The sequence below is a fragment of the Prunus mume genome, linkage group LG2 (assembly GCF_029339155.1).
Source record: "Prunus mume cultivar Tortuosa linkage group LG2, ASM2933915v1, whole genome shotgun sequence".
Lineage (NCBI taxonomy): Eukaryota > Viridiplantae > Streptophyta > Magnoliopsida > Rosales > Rosaceae > Prunus > Prunus mume.
The window spans coordinates 36,210,485-36,236,875 of record NC_142699.1 but is presented as its reverse complement, the minus strand read 5'-3'; the positions used below and the strand labels follow the sequence as shown (position 1 = coordinate 36,236,875).

Here is a 26,391-nt window from a genome sequence, read left to right as displayed (position 1 = left end):
CTGACCTAGCGACCACTATAAATTGGTTATGATAGTAGAGGTGGCCGTCATGCAAGACCTCACAGAGAGCATCGTTCTTTCCAAAGCTGGTATTGGATTGAGGTTCTCGTGTATTTGGCCTTGTTCTGAAGAGAAATGAAGGCAAAACGAAGCATCCTTCATTTCTCAAACAGAAAGAGACTCAAACACAAACATGTTTATGGTTCTGCTTATGAATCAGAAACTTTACATCGAATCAATGATTTACCAGACAGTGGATCTTTATCTTGACAGCTATTTGACTCCAGAAAGATGTGACAGGAAATCTATTCCTCAATCTGAAGAGGATTTCCTTCCCTGTGGAAAGATGGCTCTTGCAAACTAGATGAGTTTATAAGGAAAAATGTGGAAGCCATCTATGCTGCAAATCTGAACCTTCTTGCATTTTCTGGGCAAAAACTACGTGGTGAACGGCTGGTCTTGATGGTTTGGAAATCACCAGTATGTAGTTGGGCGGCCTAAAAGATGATGTGTTGGTGTACTTTGTAATTTTAGATTTATCAGATTGATCGAATCTATGATTTACCAGATGGTTGTAATTAGATTGGTTGAGCTCATGTGTAAGTACATATATTATACAGATTTATTACAGTTCACAATTTCCCTCATGGATATTATATATTAATCTACAAAGAAGTTTATCTAAAAGATTACAATCTTTCTCTTAAAAAAAGGGATTACAATCTAATTTCTTATATTTTATATGCTCCTCCAAAGTATACTCGCAATAACCACAAAGTGCTCGTTTGAGACTACTTTTTTAGGGCGCGCTTCTACTCATAAGCACTTTTAGTAAAAGTGCTTTTATTATAAAGATGTTTAAATTTTCTTAAGAAATAAAAGTGCTTCTTGGAAAAGCACTTTGGAGTGCTTGGCAAGTGCTTCTCCAAAAAGCGCTTCTATGGACTATAAGCACTTCTAAACTTTTTTGCCAAACGTTATCAGAAGCGCCTTTAACCCTTCCGAAAGGACTCCCAAACGGTCCTTTGTAATTTGTTCAAGGGCTGGATATAGTTTTTTTTTTTCTCGATCCGAAGGCATTCGTCCCAACACCATACAATAAATAGGCACCTAGGGAGGGCTATTGTCCACATCGTCCTTCACAAAAATCCTAACTTAGTTCCCATGTGTAGCTTATTTACTAAAATTTATGTTTCTTGTAAAAAAAAAAAGATGACGAATTTATTAGTTAAAGTATTGTCATAAATACTTTTCATATAGAAGGAAATAAAATTTGTATATAAAAGTTAAGCGAAATTACAATTTAGGAAATAAAACACATCCTCGCGATAAGTACTTGCTATGAAAATGACACATGCACAATGTTATATTTTATCTATACTTGCGTGGCATATAAAGCGATATGTACTTGCGACCTTTTCAAACTATCGTACAAATTATTGTAATTATTTTCGCCAACTTTATCAAAACAATAACTCTTATTGTTAAAAATATTTTAGACTTACGAATAATTTAACTTTCGTATTTGATTACAGCGATATTTCTTCTTACATCCTTAGCAAAGGGGATGCCCTACTTGAACCTCTCTATACAACACAAAATAAAAGCATAATTCTTACTAATTTTCCTAGTCAGCAAGAGTATGACATGGTTATATGACCTCTGACCAACCATTGTGTGTTTTGAGACCTGAAGTGACCAATCAAAGGCTTCCAGGTGTAATTTAATGTTCGGCCGTGGGAAATCTGGCCTGACCTAGACACCACTACAAATTTGGTTATGATGGCAGTGGTGGCTGTCATGCAAGCCCTCACAGAGAGCATCGTTCTTCCCAAAGCTTATATTGTGTTGGGGTTCTCGTGTGTTTGGCCTTGATCTGAAGAGAAATGAAGGAAGAACACAAAGATGTTTATGGTTCAAATTATGAATCAGAAAATTTACATCGAATCGATGATTTACCAGACAGTGTAATAGGCTGGAAAAGAGAATTCTCTATGATTTACCAGACGTGTAATAGGTAAGATTCTATAATCGTATATGTTTATCTGTCTTGATGAGAAAATGATTCTACACTATTGGATGTTGGACTGAGGTCTAATTGTGGATATGATTTTTGTGTGCAGCTTTTGCAACCGAGTGCTACTATTTCCACCCCTAATCCTATTTTCTCACCCATCTTATCTTCCCACCCACCATGTACATTTGAAAAAACACAATTTTTTTCTTTATCCATCATTATTCCTAAAATACACTGTAATTATTAATTATTCAAGTCCTACAAATTCCCGAATGAACAACTTGAATTTTACTGTACCATCAAAAACACCAAAAAATGAAACCATCTGGCCATCAACGTCGGATATATTTGCCTCAAAATAATCCTCCATTGAAGGCCACCCTTGAAACTGGAAAATTCATAGTTGAACCTATGACTCCCAGTGAGAAAGCTAACAGAAAAAACACAAACAATTATCACCACATTCTGGAATATTGCATTTGCTGCACAAAGACAACAAAAACAAACCAACCATCTTCATCAAGTTGTACAAAGATTAAAACCCACAAACTAAATCAACCACAAGAACACTGTGCAAACTGAAGTTCCACTTCAAAGTTCAAAAACAGGCAAGCATATACAGAGAGAGAGAGAGAGAGAGAGAGAGAGAGAGAGAAGGAACACCTTGAGAGGTAGGAGGAGACTGGGAAAAAGCTCAGAGAGAGAGAGTGAGGACGAGAGCGTGGAGAGGGAGAAGGGGCATTTGTCCTTATAAGTCATTTTACAAGGAGATAAATTTGTCTTTAAAATTTTGAAAATAAGATGGGTGAGGAAATAGCACAGGTGGGTGGAAATAGTTGCACTCTTTGCAACCCAATGACGAGTGCAACAATGGATATCAAGGGCTGGATCTTTCTCTTAACAGCTATTTGGCTGCAGAAAGATGTGACAGGAAATCTATTCTTCAATCTGAAGATGGATTTCCTTCCTGGTGGAAATATGGCACTTGCAAACTAGATGAGTTTATGAGGAAAAATGTAGAAGCCATCTATGCTCCACATCTGAACAAACCTTCTAAATCCGTGTCAAATGCATTTTCAGGGCAAGAACTATATGCTGAACTTAGTAGTAAATTTTACATTTATACCACGCCTATACTGAATGAGAAGAAAAACTACATCTCCCAGATTGAACTTTTTGATGGTATGAGCTTTTCTATTCTTCTGTTTTTTTTTCCTTTGTTTTTTCTTGTTTTTTTGCTGTGAATCCATTGTGAAAAAAGAGGAACACCTTCTGTGTTGTATTAATTGTTTGTGTTCGCTAACAAATTAAACCATTTTCCTCCAATTTTTATATCAGGATTCATCTTCTCTTCATGTAAGAGCTGGATGATGAGGTAGCTGTGGAAGCAGCAGCTCTGAAAGGCTGGTCTTGATGGTTTGGAAATCACCAGAGATTTACATCATTCACTTTCCACATACTATAAATTGGTTATGATGGTAGAGGCGGCCTTATTCTATGGAGACCTCAAAGTGATGATCGTTCTTCAAAGAAATGAAGGATAATTATAGCATCCTTTGGTTTTGAAATAGGAAGAGACCAATAGCGGACCCAGGAATTTTTATAGGACTATGGTATTTTTATTTTTATTTTTATAAGAGATATATTATATGCCTTTTTTCTCTTGAAACAAAAATGTAAATAAAATTTTATAAATCAAACAAGGCCACATTACGAGAAAATATAACACAAAGAAGTACAAAATATAAATAAATACCAAATCAAACACATTGTTCAACTACTTGAGATCCGAGTTGAGTAAGTTCATCAGGAATTGAAGTATCAACATTATATGCAGAAGGTGTATCCTTGTTATCGTTACCTAAATGAGATTTTTGGGTTTCAATATACACATAAGATAAACAACTAAAACAAAGTTAATAATTAAAGTATTGTTCCGTACAATTTTTTAAAAAAGTATTGTATATATATATATATATATGTCTTTTATGGAAGGGAAAAAAAAAATCGCTTTGTAAAAGTTAAGCAAAACTGCATACGGGAAATTGAAGTCTAGAAAATAAACTCATTCCCGCACTAGAGCACATTGGAGTGCAAGAGGGATAATGAAAAAGTACGTATAGTGTGTTCTATAAAAGTGATGCATGCATGCATTTTGTCCATACATGTATGTGAAATTAGATATTTACTAACTGTCTTTTATGCTGTAATTGTAATGATAAACTTTATTAAATATCGAAACAATGTCTTTTTTCTCCATTTTAGGACTATATTTCAACTTCCATCCTTTTTTTGCTCACTAATTCAATTTGAAACACCGCTTTTCTTAACCATACTTGTTTTTTTTTGTTTTTTGTTTTTTTTCCAATTTTCTTCATACATCCAATTTGGGGCCTCGCACTAGCAATGTGTTTCTTAGCTACCAAAACACACACACATATATAGAAGCATAATTTTTGCCCTGTATATCATCATTTCCCTAATCAGCCAGTATGACATTGCTGTACCAATCATTATGTGTTTGAGACATTAAGTGCCCAATCAAAGGTTGCCATGTGTAACGTGGTTGTTGGAAATGTTCAGACGTGGGCAATCTGCCTGACCTAGACACCCACTATAAATTGCTTGTGATGCAACGAGGTGGCCGTCATATGCAAAACCCTATCGTCCTTCAGAAAGCTTGGCTTGATTATTTCGCTGCCGTTCTCTTGTTTGATCTTGTGATCTGCAGAGAAATGAAGGAAAATCAAAGCATCCTTCTCTTCTCAAATAGGAAGAGACTCAAACACAAACATGTTTTGGTTCAGATTATGAATCACAGACATTACATCAAATCCTTGATTTACCAGACAATGTAAGTTGAAGGGAGCAAAAGACTTCTCTTGCCCGGCAACGATTGAACAAGGTACGACTCCGTACTTATATATGTTTATTTGTATTTGTAAGATTTTGTGATGAGCATGATTATTCTACACTTGCACTGTGGTCTGATAATTATTTTGCGACCCTACTCTTTCCATCTTGTCTTCATGTTGATTTGACTACTGGTCTGATAATTCTGTTGTGTGCAGATTTTGCATTTAAGATGTCTTTGTCCTTTTATTTATTTTTATATTAAGTAAATGTCTTTGACTTAAGTTTACAATGAGAATACCCCCCATTTGGATTCAAATAAAAATACTAGAAAATCAAATTCACTAAATCAAAATATGAAAAATCAGTGCAAAATACGATTTAGGCTAAAAATAATGCTCATTGTCAATATATACTTCATACTAAAATCTCATAAAATCAAGTTTTCTTATTTGATGTGTAAGGAATGCAAAAATTATCTTAAGAAAATGATTATTTACCCTTTTCATACTTAGTCAATATTTTTACATAAAATAACTTTTCATCTATAATATGAATGCATGAAAGAACCTAAGATCAATCTAGGTAAAAAAATCTTAGATGTTCAATCCACTATGGTGTTAAACCCTATTTGGTTTATGTTAAAACTTATTGAAAATTAGTCTATGGAGCTATGAACTAGCTTGGTTTATGATTTAATGTTTACTTTTATTTCTAGAAAGACTATAGAAATTGTAAGTATAAAAAAAAAATAATAATCACTAAATTTTAAAGCTAATAACTTTAGTTAGCCCACCCGTTAGGCAGATCCATCCATGGCTGGCCTCCAGTTTGTATTTTTTGTTTTGTTTCAATTAATTTTGCATCTTGTATAAAGGCCTAAGATTGATCTTTTCTTGTCTCCCCTCCACAGTTTGCTGGTCACGTTTGGCTCGTCAAGTTGTGCGGCAGGGAAGTTTTCAACTCAAGCACATCTAGAGGTTTCGATGTCAAAAAACCTGTAGTTGTGCCATCTAAAAGATCATCAGAACCTGTAGATGTGATGTTGTCGAATCAATGATTTACCAGATGCTTATAACTTTTGTAATTTGTAAACATATCAATTTGTTTCGCTAGGCTGAGTCATGTTGCGAGCATTTATTTGAATCACATGTATTAGTTCTTTATTAACTATAATATTCATGAATCAATTACGAATCCAGAGCAAAAGGAGTCTATCCAAAGTGCACTATACATGTTTTGTATATAGGTGCCAAGCAAAATCGCTATAACCAGAGTTTTTTTTTGACTTTGTGATTTTGCCAAACCGGCAACTGATAGAAATTGTTGTCGTTTTTTGAAATTGATATATTTTTCAAAATTAAGTATAAGATCATTAAGCCCCCGTATATCATGATGTTGGTTTGATATATGGCCTGGGGAGGAGGAAGAGCTGAGACCCAAAAAAAAACAGAAAAAAGAAGAAGAGAGGAAATGAATGAGGACTAGAGAAAAAACTTCTTGTGTTACTATCCACTCAAAAATAAACGTTGAGTTTCTTTAGTTTTGATTCCTTTGAATGTAACAAAAAAAAAAATTATAAACATAAAAAGGCAAATAAGATAAGTTAATAATTAAAGTATTGTCATGTTTATCTTTCATATAAATCACTACATAAAAGTTAAGCAAAATTGCATACGGGAAATTGCAGCCTAGAAGATAAAGGCATTCCCGCGCTAGAGCACGTTGGAGGGCAAGAGGGGTAATGAAAAAGTACGCGTAGTGTGTTATATAAAAGTGATGCATGCATGCACTTTGTCCATACGTGTACGTGCAATGAGATATTTATTAACCGTCTTTTATGTTGTAATTATAATGACAAACTTTATTAAACATAAAAAGGCAACTAAGATAAGTTAATAATTAAAGTATTGTCATATTTATCTTTCATATAAAAGGGAAAAAAATTGCACCTAAATGTTAAGCAAAATTGCGGAGTGCAAATTTTAGTCTAGGAGAGAAAAATATATTCCCCAAGAGCGTGCTGAGTGATGCATGCATGGTATATTTCTCTATACTTATATGATACGTGATATGTTGTGGCAATTTTTTTGGTTTATTGGAATCATTGTGACCGAGACCGACTTTATTAACTATCAAAACAATTTTTCTCTTTTTTCTTGGTTTTTCCCCTTTTTAAGACTTACCAATATATAAACTCACATCGTATATTTATTTATAACAAGTTAATTGGAACTACCGCTATTTTTAACTATATTTTTTTAACACAAGTGATAGTCTAAATTATAATAGGGAAGGGAGATTTGTCACACACACACACACAGACACACACACTATCAAGATGTTGTGGCGATTAGAATCTGAAACAACTAATCTGCAAGTCAAGACTCTTTTCCATTGGTTAGACCTTGTTGACAATTATTTGAAGATATTCATTCAAAGATTATTTCTACAAAAAATACTTGAATTCGATAACATTTGGCCACTTAATTAAATTATTGAAATTTTAGTACTTTCTTGAAACACTATATTCATTTATTTTATAGGACACAATTAGATGTCTAAACGGTTTTCGATTTGTTTAAATTTTTTTTGCAAGGATAATCTACACGAACGAAGACCTAAAAAATACATAGTTTAGAACGTTGAAAAATAATTCGTAAGGTACCCTAAATGGCGTCCCTCAAATAAAATTGTTTGAGAAGATTCCTCAATGAAAATGGACTGTATATGTATATATATATATATATATATATAATAGATTTATGTTTCTAATGAGCATATATATAAGAGAAGAAGATTTTGTGAATAGTTATGGAAATAATTGTTCCCTTCTAAATTTATATTGAAAATATGGAAAGTGTTAGGTAAAATTTGTTGGCGATATAATAAATAAGTACAATGCCGTTATGCTATGACAAACTTAGGTATTCACAAAAATCCTAGCCCCTAGAGCACTGTCTATATTCCTTATCGTCCTTTAATCGTAGCAAATCCTGTGAAAATGATGCATGCATAAATTTATATTTTCTCTATACTTATAAGTTATATGGCACATAAAACGATATGTATTTGCCGTCTTTCTAACTCTCATACATTTAAATTATTATCGCCAAATTTATTAACTTTCAAAATGATAATATATTTTTTTAAAACTTACCAATATTTTTCCATTTTTAAATTACACCGCTATTTTTAACTATTTTAAAGGATAATGTCTTCATACATCCTTAGCAAAGGGGATGCCTCACTTGAACCTCCCTACAAACACACACAAATAAAAGCATAATTCTTGCTAATTTCCTATAGTCAGCAAATATGACAGGGTTATATGACCTAAGTAACCAATCGTTGTGTATTTTGATACATCAAATTTGAAGCGGGATTTGAAAGGATTTGGCGAGGAGAGATGCAGGGAGGAGGGGTCAAAGGTTTTTTGAACTAGTAATACTTCTTCCTTTGTCAATTAAGTTCGAGTTTAATAAAACCAAAGAAGTAATATTGCTCAATTTTTTTGAACTTAAATGTTTTCTTTAATCGTAGTTACATTAATTACTAACTATTTTTCCAAACAGGTTTCAACGAATTTTTCGTGGATTGTGGCTTTACCACTTACGATATATATTGAATCTCATGTATAGAAATTATAAGCTAAATTTGTTTGGGTATTTGAATCTGGGCGATGCCAATGTATCAAGGGTATTCAGCCTAATGCTATAAGAGGGACCTATATTTACAGTCCTATTCTTGCTTCATCATCAAATTGTAGCTAGGTCTACCTAGCATATAGGGTCTTCTTTGTTACGCTTCTCTTTTTCACTCGTTTGTTATTAGTTTTGTCGTCTTCAATTTATCATTTCAATCATAGTCCAGACATTCTTTTCTCTCTCTTAAATTTCATATTACAAGGGAATAAATTAAAAGTGCCTGAGAACAGTGGCGGAGCCATAAATTCTAGGCCTTGCCAGGGCAACAGGCCCCCCGCCAACCTAAATCCCACTCTAGCGCGACAAAACCAGCCCGGGCAAGCCCACGGATAAATCTGCCTGGGCTCAAGCCCAAAGGCGCTAATCTTTATACAAACTCTCTCCTTCCAATATTTTTTACTTTCCACTTACATCATTCACTTTCCACATACTATAAATTGGTTATGATGGTAGAGGTGGCCTTATTCTACAGAGACCTCAAAGTGATGATCGTTCTTCAAAGAAATGAAGGATAATTATAGCATCCTTTGGTTTTGAAATAGGAAGAGACCAATGGCAGACTCAGGAATTTTTATAGGACTATGATATATTTTTATTTTTATTTTTATTTTTATAAGAGATATATTATATGCCTTTTTTCTCTTGAAACAAAGAAAATTTTATAAATCAAACAAGGCCACATTACGAGCAAATATAACACAAAGAAGTACAAAATATAAATAAATATCAAATCAAACACATTGTTCAACTACTTGAGATCCGAGTTGAGTAAGTTCATCAGGAATTGAAGTATCAACATTATATGCAAAAGGTATATCCTTGTTATCGTTACCTAAATGAGATTTTTGGGTTTCAATATACACATAAGATAAACAACTACAACAAAGTTAATAATTAAAGTATTGTTCCGTACAATTTTTAAAAAAAGTATTGTTATATATATGTCTTTTACGGGGAAATTGAAGTCTAGATAACAAACTCATTCCCGCACTAGAGCACGTTGGAGTGCAATAGGGATAATGAAAAAGTACGTATAGTGTGTTCTATAAAAGTGATGCATGCATGCACTTTGTCCATACGTGTACGTGAAATTAGATATTTACTAACTGTCTTTTATGCTGTAATTGTAATGATAAACTTTATTAAATATCAAAACATGATGTCTTTTTTCTCCATTTTAGGACTATATTTCAACTTCCATCCCTTTTTTGCTCATTACTTCAATTTGAAACACCTCTTTTCTTAACCATACTTTTTTTTCTTTCAAATTTCTTCATACATCCAATTTGGGGTCTCGTACTACCAATTTGGGGCCTCGCACACACACACACATATAGAATCATAATTTTTGCCCTGTATATCATCATTTCCCTAATCAGCCAGTATGACATTGCTGTACCAATCATTGTGTGTTTGAGACATTAATTGCCCAATCAAAGGTTGCCATGTGTAACGTGGTTGTTGGAAATGTTCAGACGTGGGCAATCTGCCTGACCTAGACACCCACTATAAATTGCTTGTGATGCTAGAGGTGTGGCCGTCATATGCAAAACCCTATCGTCCTTCAGAAAGCTTGGCTTGATTATTTCGCTGCCGTTCTCTTGTTTGGTCTTGTGATCTGCAGAGAAATGAAGGAAAATCAAAGCATCCTTCTCTTCTCAAATAGGAAGAGACTCAAACACAAACATGTTTTGGTTCAGATTATGAATCACAGACATTACATCGAATCCTTGATTGTACCAGACAATGTAAGTTGAAGGGAGCAAAAGACTTCTCTTGCCCGGCAACGATTGAACAAGGTACGACTCCGTACTTATATATGTTTATTTGTATTGTAAGATTTTGTGATGAGCATGATTATTCTACACTTGCATGTTGAGACTGTGGTCTGATAATTGAGGTAGCTGTTATTTCAGGCTCATCTTCTTTTCTGTCTGCTCTGAACATTAAGGGTTGGCATGTATTAAGCTCGTCAAGCAGCATGAGGGAACTCAACTCAAGCAGGTCTGTAGGGTTTTGGTATCAAAAAGTATGTAATTGCGGACCTAAAAGATGATGTGTTGGTTGTGCCTTTTCAGCTCGACTTAGCAGATTAAGCTAGCCCAAGAAATTCAAAGTTGTAGAATCAATGATTTACCAGAGATGCCTGTAACTATATTGCAGTCTATAAACATATCAAATATTCATGCGCCAAACACAACGTCACGATAACGACAAAAAATGTATTCTTATCTTCTTTCGAAAACTTTTATAATTTCGAAATACGTATAAGAACTAATCAAACATATATCACGGTGTTGGTTTGATAAGGCCTGAGGGAGAGAGCAAGAGTGAGACGGGGTTAGATGGAAAAAAGAGTGAAACTAGAAACTTGTAGTCACTGGCGGACCAGAAATTTTTTAGCGAGTACAATATTGACTAAGTATGAAAAATGGTTTTCGGAATAATAATTTTCTCAAGATAATTTTTGGCGGCTTTTATTCCTTACACATCAAATAAGAAAACTTGATTTTATGGGATTTTAGTATGAAGTATATATTGATGAGCCATCATTTTTAGCCTAAATCGTATTTTGCACTAAAACCGAATTTTCATATTTTGATTTGGTGGAAATTTTATTTTCTAGTATTTTTATTTGAATCCAAATGGGGGGTACTTCCTTATTTACATTGTAAACTTAAGTAAATAGAATAATATACAAATAAATAAAAGTAAAAGGACAAAGACATTTACTTAAATATGGAAAATGAAAATAAGGTAATCAGTTGAGCAAGGGGCAATTTGAAGCGCCTACAATGGTTTTTGCTAGAAGTGCTTGTAGTGCGAGTGATGCTAAATAAAATTAGAAGAAGAAAAAGAAAAAAAACAAGGGTTAAATACTAAATTGATTCATGTCTTTTATTTATCCCACCAATTTAGAATGTGTTTTCAATTCAAGTATTCAAATCGATATCTAAAAGTTAGGCAAACTCTTGCGGATCGGCTATCAAATATTCCCGCACTCAAGTTTAAGATGGCGTAATAAAAGAGCACATATAGCGTGAGTGATGCATGCATGGTGTAAGTGTAATTCTGTGTTTTTACTATCAAAACCATAATTGAGTAATTTTCTCTCTATTTCATCCTTACTAATATTTCAACTTTCATTGTTTTAACTATCTTAATTCAAAACACCGCTATTCTTCACAATTTTAAAACCATCATTTCTTCATGCATTGCAATGCGTCCTTAGTAAGGGGGATGCCTCATACATCTTGCCCTATCATTTTTCCTAGTCGGCAAGAGTATGACATGGTTGTATGACCTTGTGATGGCCAATCATTGTGTAAAGTTGTTGACAATTAATGTTCAGACATGGAAAATATGTGTGACGTAACCACGTAAATTAATAATACCACATCATGGTGTTACAATCACAAATAAAATTTCTCACAAGTGAGGGGGCAAATAAGAAAGAGAGTATTGCAATCACAATTAAAATTTCTCGAAAAAAGGAGACAAACAAGGAAGATAACGAGGAACAGAGAAAAAACTAGTAGTTTGACTAACCACTCGAAAAACGTTAATTGAATTTTATGAGTTTCAATACATTACAAATTAAATTTTATTAGCATAAAATATAAAGAAAATAGTTTTAGCATAATGAATTATTTTGTTTTGTTACATATTTACAATTTTGACACGTGCACAAATTTGAAAAATCCAGGCAAAAGAACAAAATTCTCAACTCCGATTAACAGTGTTTTAAAGTTTCGCGGCTATCTGCCCCCAATTTCTCATTCTTCTTCTTCAACTTCGTCGTCGTCTTCTTTTTTCTCAACCACTGCCACTATCTTTCAGTTCCAGTGCTGCTCAAATGCGCTCTCACTCCATCGCTCAGAACCTGGACTAGCTCTAATCGGCGTGCAAACACTCCTCCAGAGGTGAATTTCCCTTTTTCTTTTCGAATTTTCTCTATGTTAGGGTTATCAGCTTTTCGAATTGCAAGCCGTGTATTGGTAACGCTTTACATTTTTGGGTTTCGTTCGATCTTTGGTTGCTGAGAAAACTGTGAACAGTACGGAAATCGCAATTTTGTCCATTATTAACTTTTATTTTTGGTTTTTAGTGGAAAATTTTCCTCGGCTCGGACGAAATTGTTACATTTGGGCTCTGTGTATTTTTTTGGGGGTCGATTTTGTTGTTTAAGAATCTTTTCGAACTTTTTTTAAGTAAGGGAGCCTCGGATTATGAGAAGTTTTGTGTTCGAAAGTGGATTTTCTGTGTAACTCTTGAAGCCCAAAGGCTACTGCCAAGTTATCTGGTTGAGGTAGGCTTAGTTTTAAGCTGGATGGTTCAGATCTAAGATTTTCCTTTTCCACTAGGTTATACATAAAATTGGCGGGAAAATTGATTTACGGTGAAGAAATTTTTTTTCCCTTTTTCCAAAAAAAAAGAAAAAGAAAAAAGTAACAGAAGTATAAAAGCTTGGAATTCTGAATTTTCGTTTTGTTTCTTATGAAGGATTATTAGTCTCTTTCCTTTTGCCTTGTTGGCCTTGATATGCTTTTTCTTTTTCAATAATGAGAATGTTGGTCGTGATACGTGAAAAATACATTTACTGATCTTGCTATGGAAAGTGTCAGTTATTATACCCACTATGAATCAGAACTTTGTGGTAGATTTCTAAAAGGCTTGTGTTCTCCAAAGTTCCCTGCTCATCCTGCGCTAGCACCCGAGTTTCCCTGTAATTTTTTGTCAAAGTCACAAAGATGGTAGGAAAAGTTTGGACGATAAGGCAATCTTAAACTTTTGTAGGACAATCTGATGCAACCCACATATTATTTGCATAGTCTGTTGCTGTTATCGGCATTAATTACTATATGACCTTGCTCTTCATTTTGAATATGACTTTGTGGACTGGTGCTTTTCTACTTGTTTTGTTTCAGGTAACTAAGGAAGTTAGCCATGGCCCCATCAAGAAAATCAAGGAGTGTAAATAAGCGGTTTTCTTATATGAATGAGGCTGCTTCTAACAAGTATGGAGAGAATGCTAACAAAACTGGGCAGAAAGTGAGTCCTGACTTTGTTTTGAGGATGTTTATCATCTGAATTGTTCTAGATTTAGTCAACAAAAACTAAATTTGAAATCTTGATTTTCTTCCTCCTTCTCCTGAAGCAACAACTTTGCATTGCCATTCTAGGATTAGGAAGTTACTATGTGATCAGTGTTGGTTTACGTATCGTTATGTATTTGCAGATCTCAAATAGAAAACCTCGAGTTTCTTCTGAAGTATTAGAACTGCTTAAAATTAGTAATTGTTAACCAGTTCTGTATGCATTTTCCCCCTGTCCTCTCATGTGCAGAAGAGAAAGTTGTCTGACATGTTAGGACCTCAATGGACAAAGGAAGAGCTAGAGAATTTCTATGAAGCATATCGTAAGTATGGGAAAGATTGGAAGAAGGTTAGTACAAATTTTATGATACTCTTCACTTGATTAACATGTTTGGGCCAGCCGTAAGCTTACTAATTTACTTATAATTTTTCATTTTAGGTGGCTTCTGTAGTTCGTCACCGGTCTGTGGAAATGGTGGAGGCCCTTTACTCTATGAATAAGGTATGTGTGGGATATACTGTAATTTTATCTTGTAACACTACCGGACATTATCTTGTCCATATGCATAAAACTTTATGTCTAAAAAATTTGGTATGGTCATGGTTAATTCCTTCTATCCCCAGTGTGTGCAATTCTATGCATAGTGGAATGCTTTTGCCTCCACTCACATAACTCTGCTGTTTCCAAGTTGTGGCGAGTCCACCATTGCATGGGGTTTAAGTTTTTTTTATTTATAGAAAAAGTGAATGATCTGATCTTAATCTTCATCAATGTATAAGATTGGGCACCATTTTAGTTTGTTGAGCTCTGTAAATTAGATATTTTCCCTGAAAATCTGAACTACATAATAATCAGTTCAATGGAGTTCAGTCAATGCTGGATGAAGTCTCGTTCTTTGAGTTTTTTCCAAGCTAATATGAAAGTAAAATAACGTTTGAATTGTAATAGAATCAGTAAAGTCATTAAGTTGTGTTTAGAATTTGTCAAATTTTGTTGATGCCATAATCTTGAATTATCTACATTTCCCCAAGAGATTAATAAATACAAATTTATAAATAAACCCAATCCTAGACATGTATTTATAAAAAAACCCAAGCACTATTTAAACATAGAAACACACCCAAAATCAACCCCAAAGTCAACTTTTGGGGTGTGTTTATAAATGAGTTTTGAGTGTGTGTAATGATGGGTTTTGGGTGTGTTTATATGTTTAAATAGTGCTTGGGTTTTTTTATAATTTCAACCCCCATTTTGGGTGTTTTAGTGAAACTCCCTTAATTAATAAATGCCTGTGTTTTCTATGTTTTAATCATAACCTATTTGTACCATGTGGTGACTCAGGATTGTTCTATATTTTCAGGCCTATTTATCTCTTCCTGAGGGCGTTGCTTCTGTGGTTGGCCTAATAGCAATGATGACTGACCACTACTGTATACTGGTAAGATTGAACGTTTGTGGTTTTGTAGATCAATCTGTGCACTTACCTTCTAGGAACTATTCTTGTGGGTAATATTTTGGTACTTCAAAATGGTTTTCATTTGTTCTGTGCAAATCCATGTTTAGTTGTTTTGGTACTTCTGCAAACACTGCATGGGGAAGGGAAACTGTACCTTTTGCCATGAAATCTTTAAGAACATGAAAACAAAAAGTAGCTGACTGAAGGGGGGAAAAAAGGAGGCTTTTATAACAAAAAAGAAGAAGAAGGTTTCTTTGGCAATAGTGCAGGCCCTTGCTATATCTTTGACCAGAGGTTTGGATTGTCTCCTGTAGGCTGTAACTTATACTCCTTGTTCCCCAACCCGTAGTTTGCTTTTCAAATTGGAGTGCCTTTTCTTTAGTTAATTTTGTAGCTAAATGAGGATATGTTTGTATTGTTCTATTAGAGAGGATTTCATGTCCCCTGCTTTATAATTGCATCCTTCATTGCAATAAAGCTTCCATTTCTTTTAAAAATGAAAAAGAAAGGAATGACAAGGGATACAGATTATATATATATATATTATTTTGTTTTCTGGTATGCTGGTTAAACATGTTTTTCAACCTAAGGAATAGTTGAAATTCACTGGTCTGAATTTCATCATTGTTTCTATTCACTGAAGGGTTTCCTGGCTGTTAATACAACTTTTTTTCTAAGGAGAAATGAAAACCTGGCATTGGTTATATTGCTAAAGGAAACTGTAATGAAGTTCCTTCTTTAAGAAATATCCATTTATGGTGAGCATGTGCATATGTGTTAGATCTAGTAATACTCTTCTGTTGATATCAATTGGGCTATGTATTGGAAATGACCCACATGGAACTCACATAGAGGACTCTGGCCTTACAGGGAGGAAGTGACAGTGAACAAGAAAACAATGAGGATGCAGAAACCTCTAGGATACCCCAAAAGCATGCAAGGTCAAAACTTCGGAGTGAGTCCTCAAAAGGATTAGAAGGACATATTCCAGATTTTTCAGAGTCCCATCCAATGGCATCAACTAGTGACTGCTTGTCACTGCTGAAGAATAGGCGCTCAGGTGGGAAATTTTTATGATCTGTGTGTGTCTGGGTCAGCACATGTATAATTTGCGTTTCTTTTTTTCATTTGTGTTTTACTTAGTGGTTATCTTTTACTCATTTGTGGCTTGGAACCGAAGCAGTTTTGCTGCTGCCTTTTTATGCTGCTCGAGTCATATTTTCTCACTATTATTTAAAAGCAAAGCTTCTATACTTCATAGGAAAATATAGTGCAACTTGGTGGGGAAATGTCAATTGTTTCTTCTTGTTTATGTATGTTTGCCCCTTGTCTTTGGAAAAGAGAAATTGGTAGTGGATGCAAGAAATTGGTGTAGGAGCAAAAGTGGGAAACGGGTTTATTTTAATTAATTTTTATTTATAAAAATTAGAATTTAGGGATTAAGTTATTTATTAACGTATTTTAATATTGCAGGATTACCTCTATAAATAGGGTCTATTGTAATGGAATTCAAGAGTTTTATTATAATGAGATTAACTTTTCTTGCTCTTATTGTACTCCTCACTTCTCTCTCTCTCTCTCTCTCGTTTTTTCACTTTTCTATTTTCTTCTTGGTTCTACTTCAAAAATTCTATCGGCACCCCTTGGGTCTATTTTACATTATATGTTTTTTTTAATGGTGCTGCCATTAATATGTTTTGAATTTGTTTCAGGAATAAGGCCTCATGCTGTTAAAAAAAGGACTCCTCGAGTCCCTGTTGCATATTCTAATGATCAAGATAATGGTAGAAAGTATTCTTCACCTGCCAGGCAAGGTTTAAAACTCAATGCAGATGCTAACAATAATGATGTTGCTCATGAGATAGCATTGGCATTGACTGAGGCCTCGCATAGAGGTGGTTCTCCCTTAGTTTCTTGGACGCCTAAGAGAAAGGCCAAAGGCACTACACCATCACCTGTTCGGAATGGTGAAAGGATGGTAAGATTATTATTTTTTTTAAAAAGCTTCATTGCTTTTCTAGAGTTATTTCAAGATGATAATTTAATCGTTCATTATTGTTTCTGACATTTAGTGTGCAGAATCAGAAATGATTAATGCCAGGCTCCATGGTTGTGAAATGGATGAGGGCGGTTGTGAATTAAGCTTAGGTAGCACTGAAGCTGACAATGATTACTATGACAGAAATGAAAAGTATGCAATGGGTAGAGAAGGGACTGGTACTCTGGAAGTTCAGCAGAGAAGGAAGAGATACTTTGTAAAGAAGAAAGAAGATGACGAAAGTAAAAACAAACATGTTGAGGACATAAAAGAAGCTTGTAGTGGAACAGAGGAAGGACAGAAATTAGGTGCTATCAAAGGAAAACTTGATACTAAAGTTGCGAAAAGTGCTAGGTCCTTCTACAAGGATACAAGAAAGAAAAGTAAAAAAGCTCCGATTGGAGGAGGTATGTTTTCAAATATTTAAGACAAGCTCCCTCCCCCCTTCATACCTTGCTTTCCCTCTATAACTGATATTTAGATATGCTTTTGCACAACTTGTTTCCTTCGCAATTTCCAGTTTGGTACTTTTGGTTTGTAGTACAGATACAGTTGAGGTAGTTTTATTTTGTGTTGCTGTTTTCTTGTATTTCTTTTTGAGACAATCATCTGGGTTATTTTTAGCTTCTGTTTTTCTGTGCATATCCAACCATTTAGAAGATTATCTAGATTGTATGCAAGCCAACACGTTTGAAAATTGTAGTATTGATGATCGGGTTGCAATGCTTTTCCACTTTGATTTTTGATATGATCTTAAATTTGACTGCTCTGTCTTCCTATCTGTTAAAGCATGTCCAGACATTACTCATTCTAACTTTTCTCTCCATGCAGATGAAGGCTCTCCCTTTGATGCACTACAAACTCTGGCAGATCTATCCTTGATGATGCCTGAAGCTGCTGATACAGGTAAAACATGTGTTTTGACAAGTACAATTTTCTACCACTGTTTTGCTAGGAACACTGGGTTTTATCTCTTGTCATGTCCTTCTTTTAAGGTTTATATAATTCATTAATGTTCAGTTTATGTCTTTCTTTTTTTCCTTATATCTCTAGTATTCAGTTTCAAAATTCAGAAACATTCTTATTCTTGTCATGTTAGAGCTAGCTTACCTGGTACCTTATCAAGGGGTTCTGATCAAATACAGTGGCTTTATTTGAATAATTAATTTCTCATCAGTCTTTCTTTATCTTTCTCTTATAAGAAACAAAGCCTCTGTATGTGTCATGAAGATTTTAACTTGAATTACATTTTGCATGCTTGAATAAAGCTGTGTTTGTCTTTTTTTAGCTGTACTGTTTAGTGCTCATCAATAGTTCTAGGGGTCTTTTGTGTCAATTTGTTCCTGCAATATGTATTTTTTCTCTTGAGGATTGCAAATCAGTTAAACATGGGGTGATGTTAACGGTATTATGGTTTACTTAATAGATCCTCTTTAACTGCTAACTGATGTATTTGACTCAACCTTTGATTTCTTGTTGGTTCTGTTTTTAGAGTCATCTGCACATGTCAAGGAAGACAATTTCAATATTGCTAACAAGTCTAAACTGAAAGGAAGTCGTCCAATTCCTGGGGTTGAACATGCTGCTTTTAAAACATCTAAACTGGGCAAACTCGGAGAGGGAGTTCATCAGTCTAATAGTGGGCTGCAAAAAGGAAAGCAAAAGTCATTGTCATTTAAGGCAAGGACAGATAACACTTTTCCTACAAAGTCCTTTAGTTTTGCTTTACTTGCGTTACCCCATATGGTCCGTCTGGTTATGGCAGGAATTGATGACCATGTATGACGTTATTTATTTGCAGATATTTAATGAAGCTCAAACTGACTGCTATGCGAGTGACAATGAAAAGATTGAGGTATGGGGTCCTTTCACCCTAACTTTTTCGCAGTGTTTTCACTTTACTGATTACTCTGTGGTTGTTTTAAAAAAGTCTGGATGTTTTAAATTATAAGTCTAGAAGGTGTTCCCTTTTTTTCTTTTTTCTTTTTGCTTTTTTTGCTACCAAGAAATAAGGCTTAGCATACTTACCTTCAGAGGGTAATGGCACATTCTTTTGATCCTTTAAAAAATGTTTTTTGTACAGAGCAGATGGTGAAACTTTCTTTATATGTTGCTGTTTTGGAAGTTCAGTAGTCTTTAGATCGAAATTATTCAAAAGTTTCATGTCATTTCTTATGGTAGTCACAAATCACAATTTGATTTCTTTATAATTTTCATGTGCCTACAATCACTTTTGACTTTAGGTATTTATAATTGGTTTCAGGCTACAGTTGAGGTGAAGAAGTCCGCGAGTAAAGGTAAACGATCTTCACATTATACGACACACCCAAAGCAAGGGAAATTGGTGAAGAAGACTCTATGGAATGCATCTTCTGCTACTGATCGTAAAAGGGAAGAAAACAATTCAGGTTTATCAACTGTACAAGTTCCATCTGCAAACCTAGCCAACTTACCTACGAAAAACAGGGGTAAATGGGAGATGGACATGCAGAAATCATCAATGCAGAAGGATACAAAGTCTCCTGAGAGTGTTTTAGATGACCAACCTGATAAACTGGTTCCTTCATTTCGTAACAGAGAACTAAATATTAAGGTAAACGTGTCATCATTTATATTGCCATCTGAATTTTTTGAATATTTGATTATGTTTCATTTATAAGTGTGCATCTACATTTACAGGAAAAGCTTTCTAATTGCTTATCTCGGTATCAAGTGCGGAGATGGTGTGCTTTTGAATGGTTTTACAGTGCAATTGATTACCCATGGTTTGCTAAAAGGGAGTTTGTGGAATACTTGGATCATGTTGGATTGGGTCATGTTCCAAGATTAACTCGTGTTGAATGGGGTGTAATAAGGAGGTAGATGTCCCTGATCTGCTTCTTTGACTGGAACTTTTTGTTTGGCCAGTTTTGACTTGCCTTTCAGATTGATAATCTCTGCAAATTTTGTTGTTGGTACTTGTTGATGCAGCTCCCTTGGCAGACCACGGAGATTTTCTGAACAGTTTTTGAAGGAAGAAAAAGAGAAGCTTAATCAGTACCGGGAATCTGTTAGAACGCATTATGCTGAACTTAATGCTGGTACAAGGGATGGACTTCCGACTGACTTAGCTCGGCCCTTATCAGTTGGACAGCATGTCATTGCTTTTCATCCCAGGGCAAGAGAGATCCACAATGGAATTGTACTAACCGTGGACCATAGTAGGTGTTCTGTGCAGTTTGACCAGTCTGAACTAGGGGTTGAATATATCATGGTAATTAGTTTCCCTCATTGAATTTTATGACGTAATTATGTATTTTTGTTAAGGAGAATATTTCATTTTGTTAAAACCTTCATGGGAGGAACTTTCTTTGGTGGCCAATAGAGGCGGGAGGGGAAATAGGGAAGGAGGTTCTGATATCTCTGAAATTTGATACCTTTGAAGAGCGGTTGGGATAACTGCCATAAGTATTTGTAAGCATTCAACTGAAGTAATAATTTGGAAGTTTTATGGATGAAATTTTCTGTTGGCACCACTTGGATAGTCCCCTCTTTTGTCAACGTTTAGAAATTGTTCTTATATTGGATATATTTTCTTTTTCTCTATTAAAAAAATCAAGAAACTGTAAGTTTTTATGCCTTTGAACCATGTTGCATCAATGGCCAAAAAAACCGTGCTGCATCCTTTTCTTTGTTTCATTTAGCACTAAATCTAATTCTCACAGCCTGTTTGTGTTTTCTTTCTTTATTTTCATTTCCATGAGAGCTTACAATTGTTACCCTTGTTTGAACGCTTTTAGCAGATATAGGATCTGTTTGTAGTTCCTGTTGTTCTTTTTTAATGGCATGGTGTATTGACTTTCATCACAGGATGTTGATTGCATGCCTTTACATCCAGCAGAAAATTTACCTGCTTCTTTCAGAAAGCACAATGTCACTGTCAACAAATATATTGAGAACCTTAAGGAGCTCAAGATTAATGAACAACTGAAAGGAGGGACGACTAAAGGATATATGAAGATTTCCTCTAATGACAAGCTGGTGAGCACTGCTGTTCCCGGTTATATTCTGCCATCAAATCATCGTATCAATAAATCATCAAAGCAGACAGGGGTTAGTTGTGATTTCCAGCTGCCAAAACATATTGTGGTTACTTTTATATTCACGTGCAAGATGGCTTGTAATCTTATAATAGGTGCCTGTCTGTCCTCTATTTGGCAATATTAAATGTTTAAGCATCGTCTTGTAGTATCTGACCATGAAACTGCCCCCATTTATAAGAGGAGCATTCTTCCAAGCATATCAATGTCTTGATGACACAACAAGAAGTTCACTTTTTTCCTCAAAAAAAGAAGAAGAAAGAAATAAAGAGAACTGCTAAAATTTGTGATTTGGTTCAGACTGATACTGAACATCTGCCATTTATTTGGTTCTAATTGTGTTTATGTTACTTGAACTGTATTGCTATTCCCCGCATGCTTTTCACTTCATGTTTTTAGGACTCATTGTTTCTGTTGGTCATTTGTTTTTGCTGACTACTTGAACCATTGACCTTACATTGCTGCTGTATCTTTAATAGAAAACATTAAAATGCAGAATAATTATATGCTATTATCTAAGTAGGAAATGTTTTGGTTAGGTGAAGTCATCAAGTTTTAATGTGCAAGCTAAAGTTGGGCCTGGTGAAACTGCTAGTACACAAGTCGCAAATTATCAGCCTTCAATTCCTGCACAGACCCAAGCAAAAGAAGCTGATGTGCAAGCTATATATGAGTTGACTCGTGCACTTGACAAAAAGGTGAAGTTCTTAATACATAATTCTATATCAATTTTAGGTGTTAGCGATTGGAAAATTTTCTTGTATTTGAAGGGAAACGAGTGATTGTACCTATTCAACTCCTGTCGATGTGGGTATTTGGGAACTGAGTTGACAGATCATGTTGAAACTTGTAGGAAGCCGTGGTGTCTGAGTTGAGGCGCATGAATGATGAGGTGTTTGAGAACCAAACCGATGAAGACAACTCTATCAGGGATTCTGAGCCCTTTAAAAAGGAATATGCTGCAGTACTCTTACAGTTGAGTCAAGTCAATGACCAGGTATCCATCGTCCCATCTGTTGCTTCATTCCCTTTCCTTCGATCATGTGGCATCTTGGTTACAACTATGCAGCAATCAAGTGACTATTTGAGAGTGAGTGAGAGAGAGAGGGAGGAAAGAGAAGGAAGCTGATTTCCTTTCATGTGCAGGTTTCTTCTGCTCTTTTATGCTTGAGACAACGCAATACGTATAGAGGGAGCTCCCCGCATACAGTTGTGACGCCCGTGGACAATTTAAGTGGCCCTGGTAGCCACTCAAACTCCTATGGGTATTCTTGTGATGTTCAAGAATCGGCATCTCATATGCGTGAAATTGTTGAAAGTTCAAGAGCAAAAGCTCACAAAATGGTTGATGCAGCTATGCAGGTATGGAAAGGGCATTTTGTGCTCTGTTATTCTATGTCCTGGGGGCCTTCTAGGAAGTTGTTGCTATGACCAAATCTATCATGACAACTATACTGCTTGAACGCTAATTACTTTTTGTACTCTGACAACAATGTCATCTCAATTACTATTTCAGGCGTTTTCATCCTTGAGGAAGGAAAATAACTTTGACAAAATTGAGGAGGTTATAGACTTTGTAAGTAACCGGCTCTCAGATGATGCTGGCATGCTAGCAATGGGATCTTCCACTACCCCTGCAGATCCAATTCCGTTTTCCCAGGATCAGTTAACTTCCTGTACATCAAAACCATTGGCAACTGGGTGTGCACATGATCCTCCAAAGTCAAATAATCTATCCAACCAAAGTGAAGAAAAACTCCTTTCAGACCTTATTGTAAATTGTGTAGCAGCTTTTATGATGATTCAGGTAATTAAATATATGTTGCATTATTTTGCTGTGGTAAATCTCCTCCCATGGTTATTCCTCTTTGGCACAAAAGTATGCAAGTGTTTTCCACTTGTTTTATGACTTGTTTGTTGTTATCAAGACATTACCTGTTTCAATGGTCATTTTGTCCCTCGCTGTTATGCTGATAGGAAGCTTATATCTGTTTACCACATGAATTGCAGACATGTACAGCACGACAGTTTCCGCCAGCTGATGTCGCCCAGGTATTAGATCATGCCGTTACTAGTTTGCAGCCATTTTGTCCCCAGAACCTTTCGGTTTACGGAGAAATACAGAAGTGCATGGGCATTATTAGGAATCAGATAATGGCGCTCGTTCCTACATAGTCACTCTGCCTAAATATGTAATGTTCAATGTTTGGTTTATCACTAGAATCAATACATGTATAGAGGTATCTTGAGCATTTTGTATGTATAAACATTATCAGCACATGAAGTTCACATGCTGTTTTTTGTGACGAGGTGGTATATAGTATAAAATATAAATGTTGTGAAAGAGAGTTTCTGTTATTAAAAAAAAAAACAATAATGGTAATTGCAATTTTATTTTTCGTATTTCCTTTCTGCCATCCAAAGGAATTGATGAGTGTAATCCATATCATTTCACGTGATCTGTTTTACATTTAAAATCTTTAAAATAAAAGCATTTTGTACCAAATAATTTAACATTTGTCAATCTTATTCTTAACTACTGATGGAGTATATTCATGCCTTTTTTTTTCTTCTATTTTCAGCTATAATGTATTTTTTATTTTTGGTGGGGAAATTTTCCATTTGAAATTGTAGTCCAAATTACCAATTGAACGGCATAGTTTGCAACAAAATATTATCCTTCCTTTCCATTCTCTTCTCTTTCCAACTCCTAGACACGGTATTAAGATCAATGAAGCTAAACTGAAAGTGAGTAATTATCCGCTTCGGATGAGACAGAACAGATAGAAAATACAAAGACCAAAAATCCTTCTTGGTCTCTGTAGTCAAGCACTTCAATCATTTTTGACTTTGTAGGTTTAATTCCATCAATTTTGCCATTGTAGTTTCGTATTTGTAATAGTTCAAATAAAAGTTTGTATTCTTGTCAATTTCTTTGACGGTGCAAGTGCAATTTCATCAACCCAAAACTCTTGAGCAAAAATTCTTGTTTGAAACTCTCATCATTTCATATCAGGGCTCAAAATTGACGGAATTGAAACTACAATGTCAAAAGTGGTTGAAGTGCCAAACTACAGGGACCAAAAGTGACTTTTAGCCAAAATACAAATGCTCAAAGATCAATTGATTTCATTGCTCAAAACAAGTATGAAGTTCTACAAGCACACACATCACAAGAACATTATCATTTAAAAGGAGAAGAAAAAAGAAAGGAAAATCCATGCATGAATCAGAAAAATGGATCCCCCTCATATTCCCGAATTCAAAGTGTACAAAGCTGAAATTGTTCAATCTGACAATAACAAACAATCAATGCAATGAAGAACAACAAATCCAAACGTTCTTTGTATGGCTTTGCACTGACCCTCAACATTTGGTACAAAATTGTACAACTCAAATCTTCCAACTAGCCTTGAATTTGAAGCCTGTGTCTAATTCCAGGAACCTAAATAAACCCATAATCTCATGTAATCACAATCCTAACTTCTTCTTCTTGGGCTTTTTTACCACAGCACAACCAGAGTCCTCCATTATCTGCAGCTCAACACAAGTTAGTTGCAAAAGAGGCAACAAAAGAACAAAACAAATCATGAAATAAAATAAAAAACATCAATGATAATGGCACATTTCCCTCTGATGAGTTACTAACCTTTCGTCTCTTTTTCTTCTTAATTTTTTTCTTCAGCTTCTTGGGCTTAGAATTTTCCACATTTTCTTCTTGTTGCAGAGAGTCCTGCATATTTTACACCAAATTTCATAAAAACAATCAAAGAGGTAAGACAATCTTGATATTCTTATCAAAATGGAAGCACAACTTGGGGAAGAAGAAAAAAAAAATCACCTCAAAATCAGAATCACCAAAGGAGTCAACATGTCGTATGGTTATTCCAGAATTAGATACCCCACCTGATTAACCCCCCCCAAAAAAAAAAACCAAGTTTAAATTAATCAAATGTGATTAAAGCAAATGTAGGTAGTTAATAAGATGATAAATTGAAGAGGAGAGTGGAGTTTACTGGCGAAAACGGTGCGTTTGGCGTTCTGGACAGCTCGTTCCACAAGATGCGGGTTGATGTTGTCCAATCCATTGGGATCCTGCAGTTTTCTTTCTAGAAATTTCGCCAAGGCCGCTGCTTTATTCGTCGTCAATGGACCCCCAGGATGAGCCAACCTATAGATAAATATATAATTAAATAAATAAAAACCCTAGCAGAAGAGATGAAGAAGATGAAGGAAACAAACCTGGGTTGGGGTTGGGAACGAGGAGGCAACGATGGGAGAGGTGCGAATTTGCTGCCTCTTAAAGCTCTCTTTTCTTCTTCGCTTAACTCTTCGCCTCTTTCTTTCACCATTTCTCTCTCTCTCTCTCTCTCTCTCTCTCTCTCTCTCTGTGCCGGCCGGTGATTAATCACAACTCCGATTCAGATAAAAAAGAACACAAATCAAACCTTTAAATTTTGATTTTTTGGCCCCTTTGGGTCACTCCTAATCAGAGCTTTCAAATTCCCATTTCTTAAATAATAAAGAAAAATAAAACTTTTTAAAAATGACTTTTGATATTCATATTCTAATTGTGCGCGGAAATAAGGCCCATTATTTTTCTGACCCAAAAAAAAAAAGGAAAATCTATATATATAAAACAAAAGGCAGATAATGATAAATTATTCAAAATATCAGAAAATGCTCTTAGTTGATGCAAATATTAAGAATTGAAATTATTAATTAAATAAGGATAATATAGTAAATTCACACATTTTCATAATTAAATTTTTTTAAAAAATTAAAAGAAAAATCAGATAATGAATCATATTTTTATGGAACACAACTACCCATTATCATTTTTAATTCTAAAATAAATTTAAATTTTTTTGAAAAAAAGCCTCTTACAAGTGCAAAAGTGCGTGCAGAGACACTAGTTTTTATTAAGCATAGGGTGTTGTTATTTAGACTATATTTTATCGACCACATTATTGATCACCTCTCTAATATAAATAAGTCTCACGTGTATGAGAAACTCACCTGCTCAGGTTCTTTTTCCAACGTTAAGAAATTCCAAATTTGAATCTTTTCTACTCAATCGATAAAAAAGAAAATTATTAATTGTATATAAGGACGTTCTGCAATTTTTTTTAAATTAGTTCTCA

The 26,391-nt window shown here is 34.8% G+C and overlaps 2 protein-coding genes across 3 annotated transcripts; one reads left to right on the top strand and one right to left on the bottom strand.

The window, feature by feature from the left end:
* The first annotated feature begins 12,337 nt into the window (after positions 1–12,337).
* On the top strand, positions 12,338–23,650 carry ALY3 (DNA binding protein). Of its 2 annotated transcripts, none has more exons than XM_016792467.2 (20): positions 12,338–12,500; positions 13,506–13,629; positions 13,924–14,022; positions 14,113–14,175; positions 15,035–15,112; positions 16,001–16,190; positions 16,843–17,108; positions 17,203–17,575; positions 18,000–18,074; positions 18,661–18,848; positions 18,970–19,023; positions 19,432–19,761; positions 19,848–20,026; positions 20,139–20,421; positions 21,018–21,188; positions 21,787–21,945; positions 22,101–22,244; positions 22,394–22,609; positions 22,764–23,054; positions 23,258–23,650. In XM_016792467.2, the coding sequence occupies exons 2-20, from the start codon at positions 13,525–13,527 to the stop codon at positions 23,420–23,422; spliced, it is 3,429 nt and encodes a 1,142-aa protein (XP_016647953.2). In that variant the 5' UTR covers positions 12,338–12,500; positions 13,506–13,524; the 3' UTR covers positions 23,423–23,650. The 2 variants fall into 2 exon arrangements, with proteins under 2 accessions (XP_016647953.2, XP_016647952.2); XM_016792466.2 differs by having other exon boundaries at positions 21,018–21,260.
* Positions 23,651–24,472: 822 nt separating this feature from the next.
* LOC103322948 (E3 ubiquitin-protein ligase) lies at positions 24,473–25,770 on the bottom strand. The gene is made up of 5 exons (XM_008224907.3): positions 25,490–25,770; positions 25,264–25,418; positions 25,089–25,153; positions 24,897–24,980; positions 24,473–24,781 (listed from the first exon to the last, which is right to left on the bottom strand). The coding sequence occupies exons 1-5, from the start codon at positions 25,597–25,599 to the stop codon at positions 24,719–24,721; spliced, it is 477 nt and encodes a 158-aa protein (XP_008223129.1). The 5' UTR covers positions 25,600–25,770; the 3' UTR covers positions 24,473–24,718.
* Between the last annotated feature and the right edge of the window lie 621 nt (positions 25,771–26,391).

What these genes read in the sequence shown, in the direction of transcription:
- LOC103322948 (XM_008224907.3), bottom strand. Translation starts at nt 25,599, where the DNA reads ATGGTGAAAGAAAGAGGCGAAGAGTTAAGCGAAGAAGAAAAGAGAGCT. An exon ending in CGTTCCCAACCCCAACCCAG is followed by an intron (nt 25,419 to 25,489) that starts GTTTGTTTCCTT and finishes ATTTATCTATAG; the next exon opens with GTTGGCTCATCCTGGGGGTC. An exon ending in CAAACGCACCGTTTTCGCCA is followed by an intron (nt 25,154 to 25,263) that starts GTAAACTCCACT and finishes GGGGTTAATCAG; the next exon opens with GTGGGGTATCTAATTCTGGA.
- ALY3 (XM_016792466.2), top strand. Translation starts at nt 13,525, where the DNA reads ATGGCCCCATCAAGAAAATCAAGGAGTGTAAATAAGCGGTTTTCTTAT. An exon ending in CTCGTGCACTTGACAAAAAG is followed by an intron (nt 21,946 to 22,100) that starts GTGAAGTTCTTA and finishes TGAAACTTGTAG; the next exon opens with GAAGCCGTGGTGTCTGAGTT. An exon ending in CAGCTTTTATGATGATTCAG is followed by an intron (nt 23,055 to 23,257) that starts GTAATTAAATAT and finishes CATGAATTGCAG; the next exon opens with ACATGTACAGCACGACAGTT.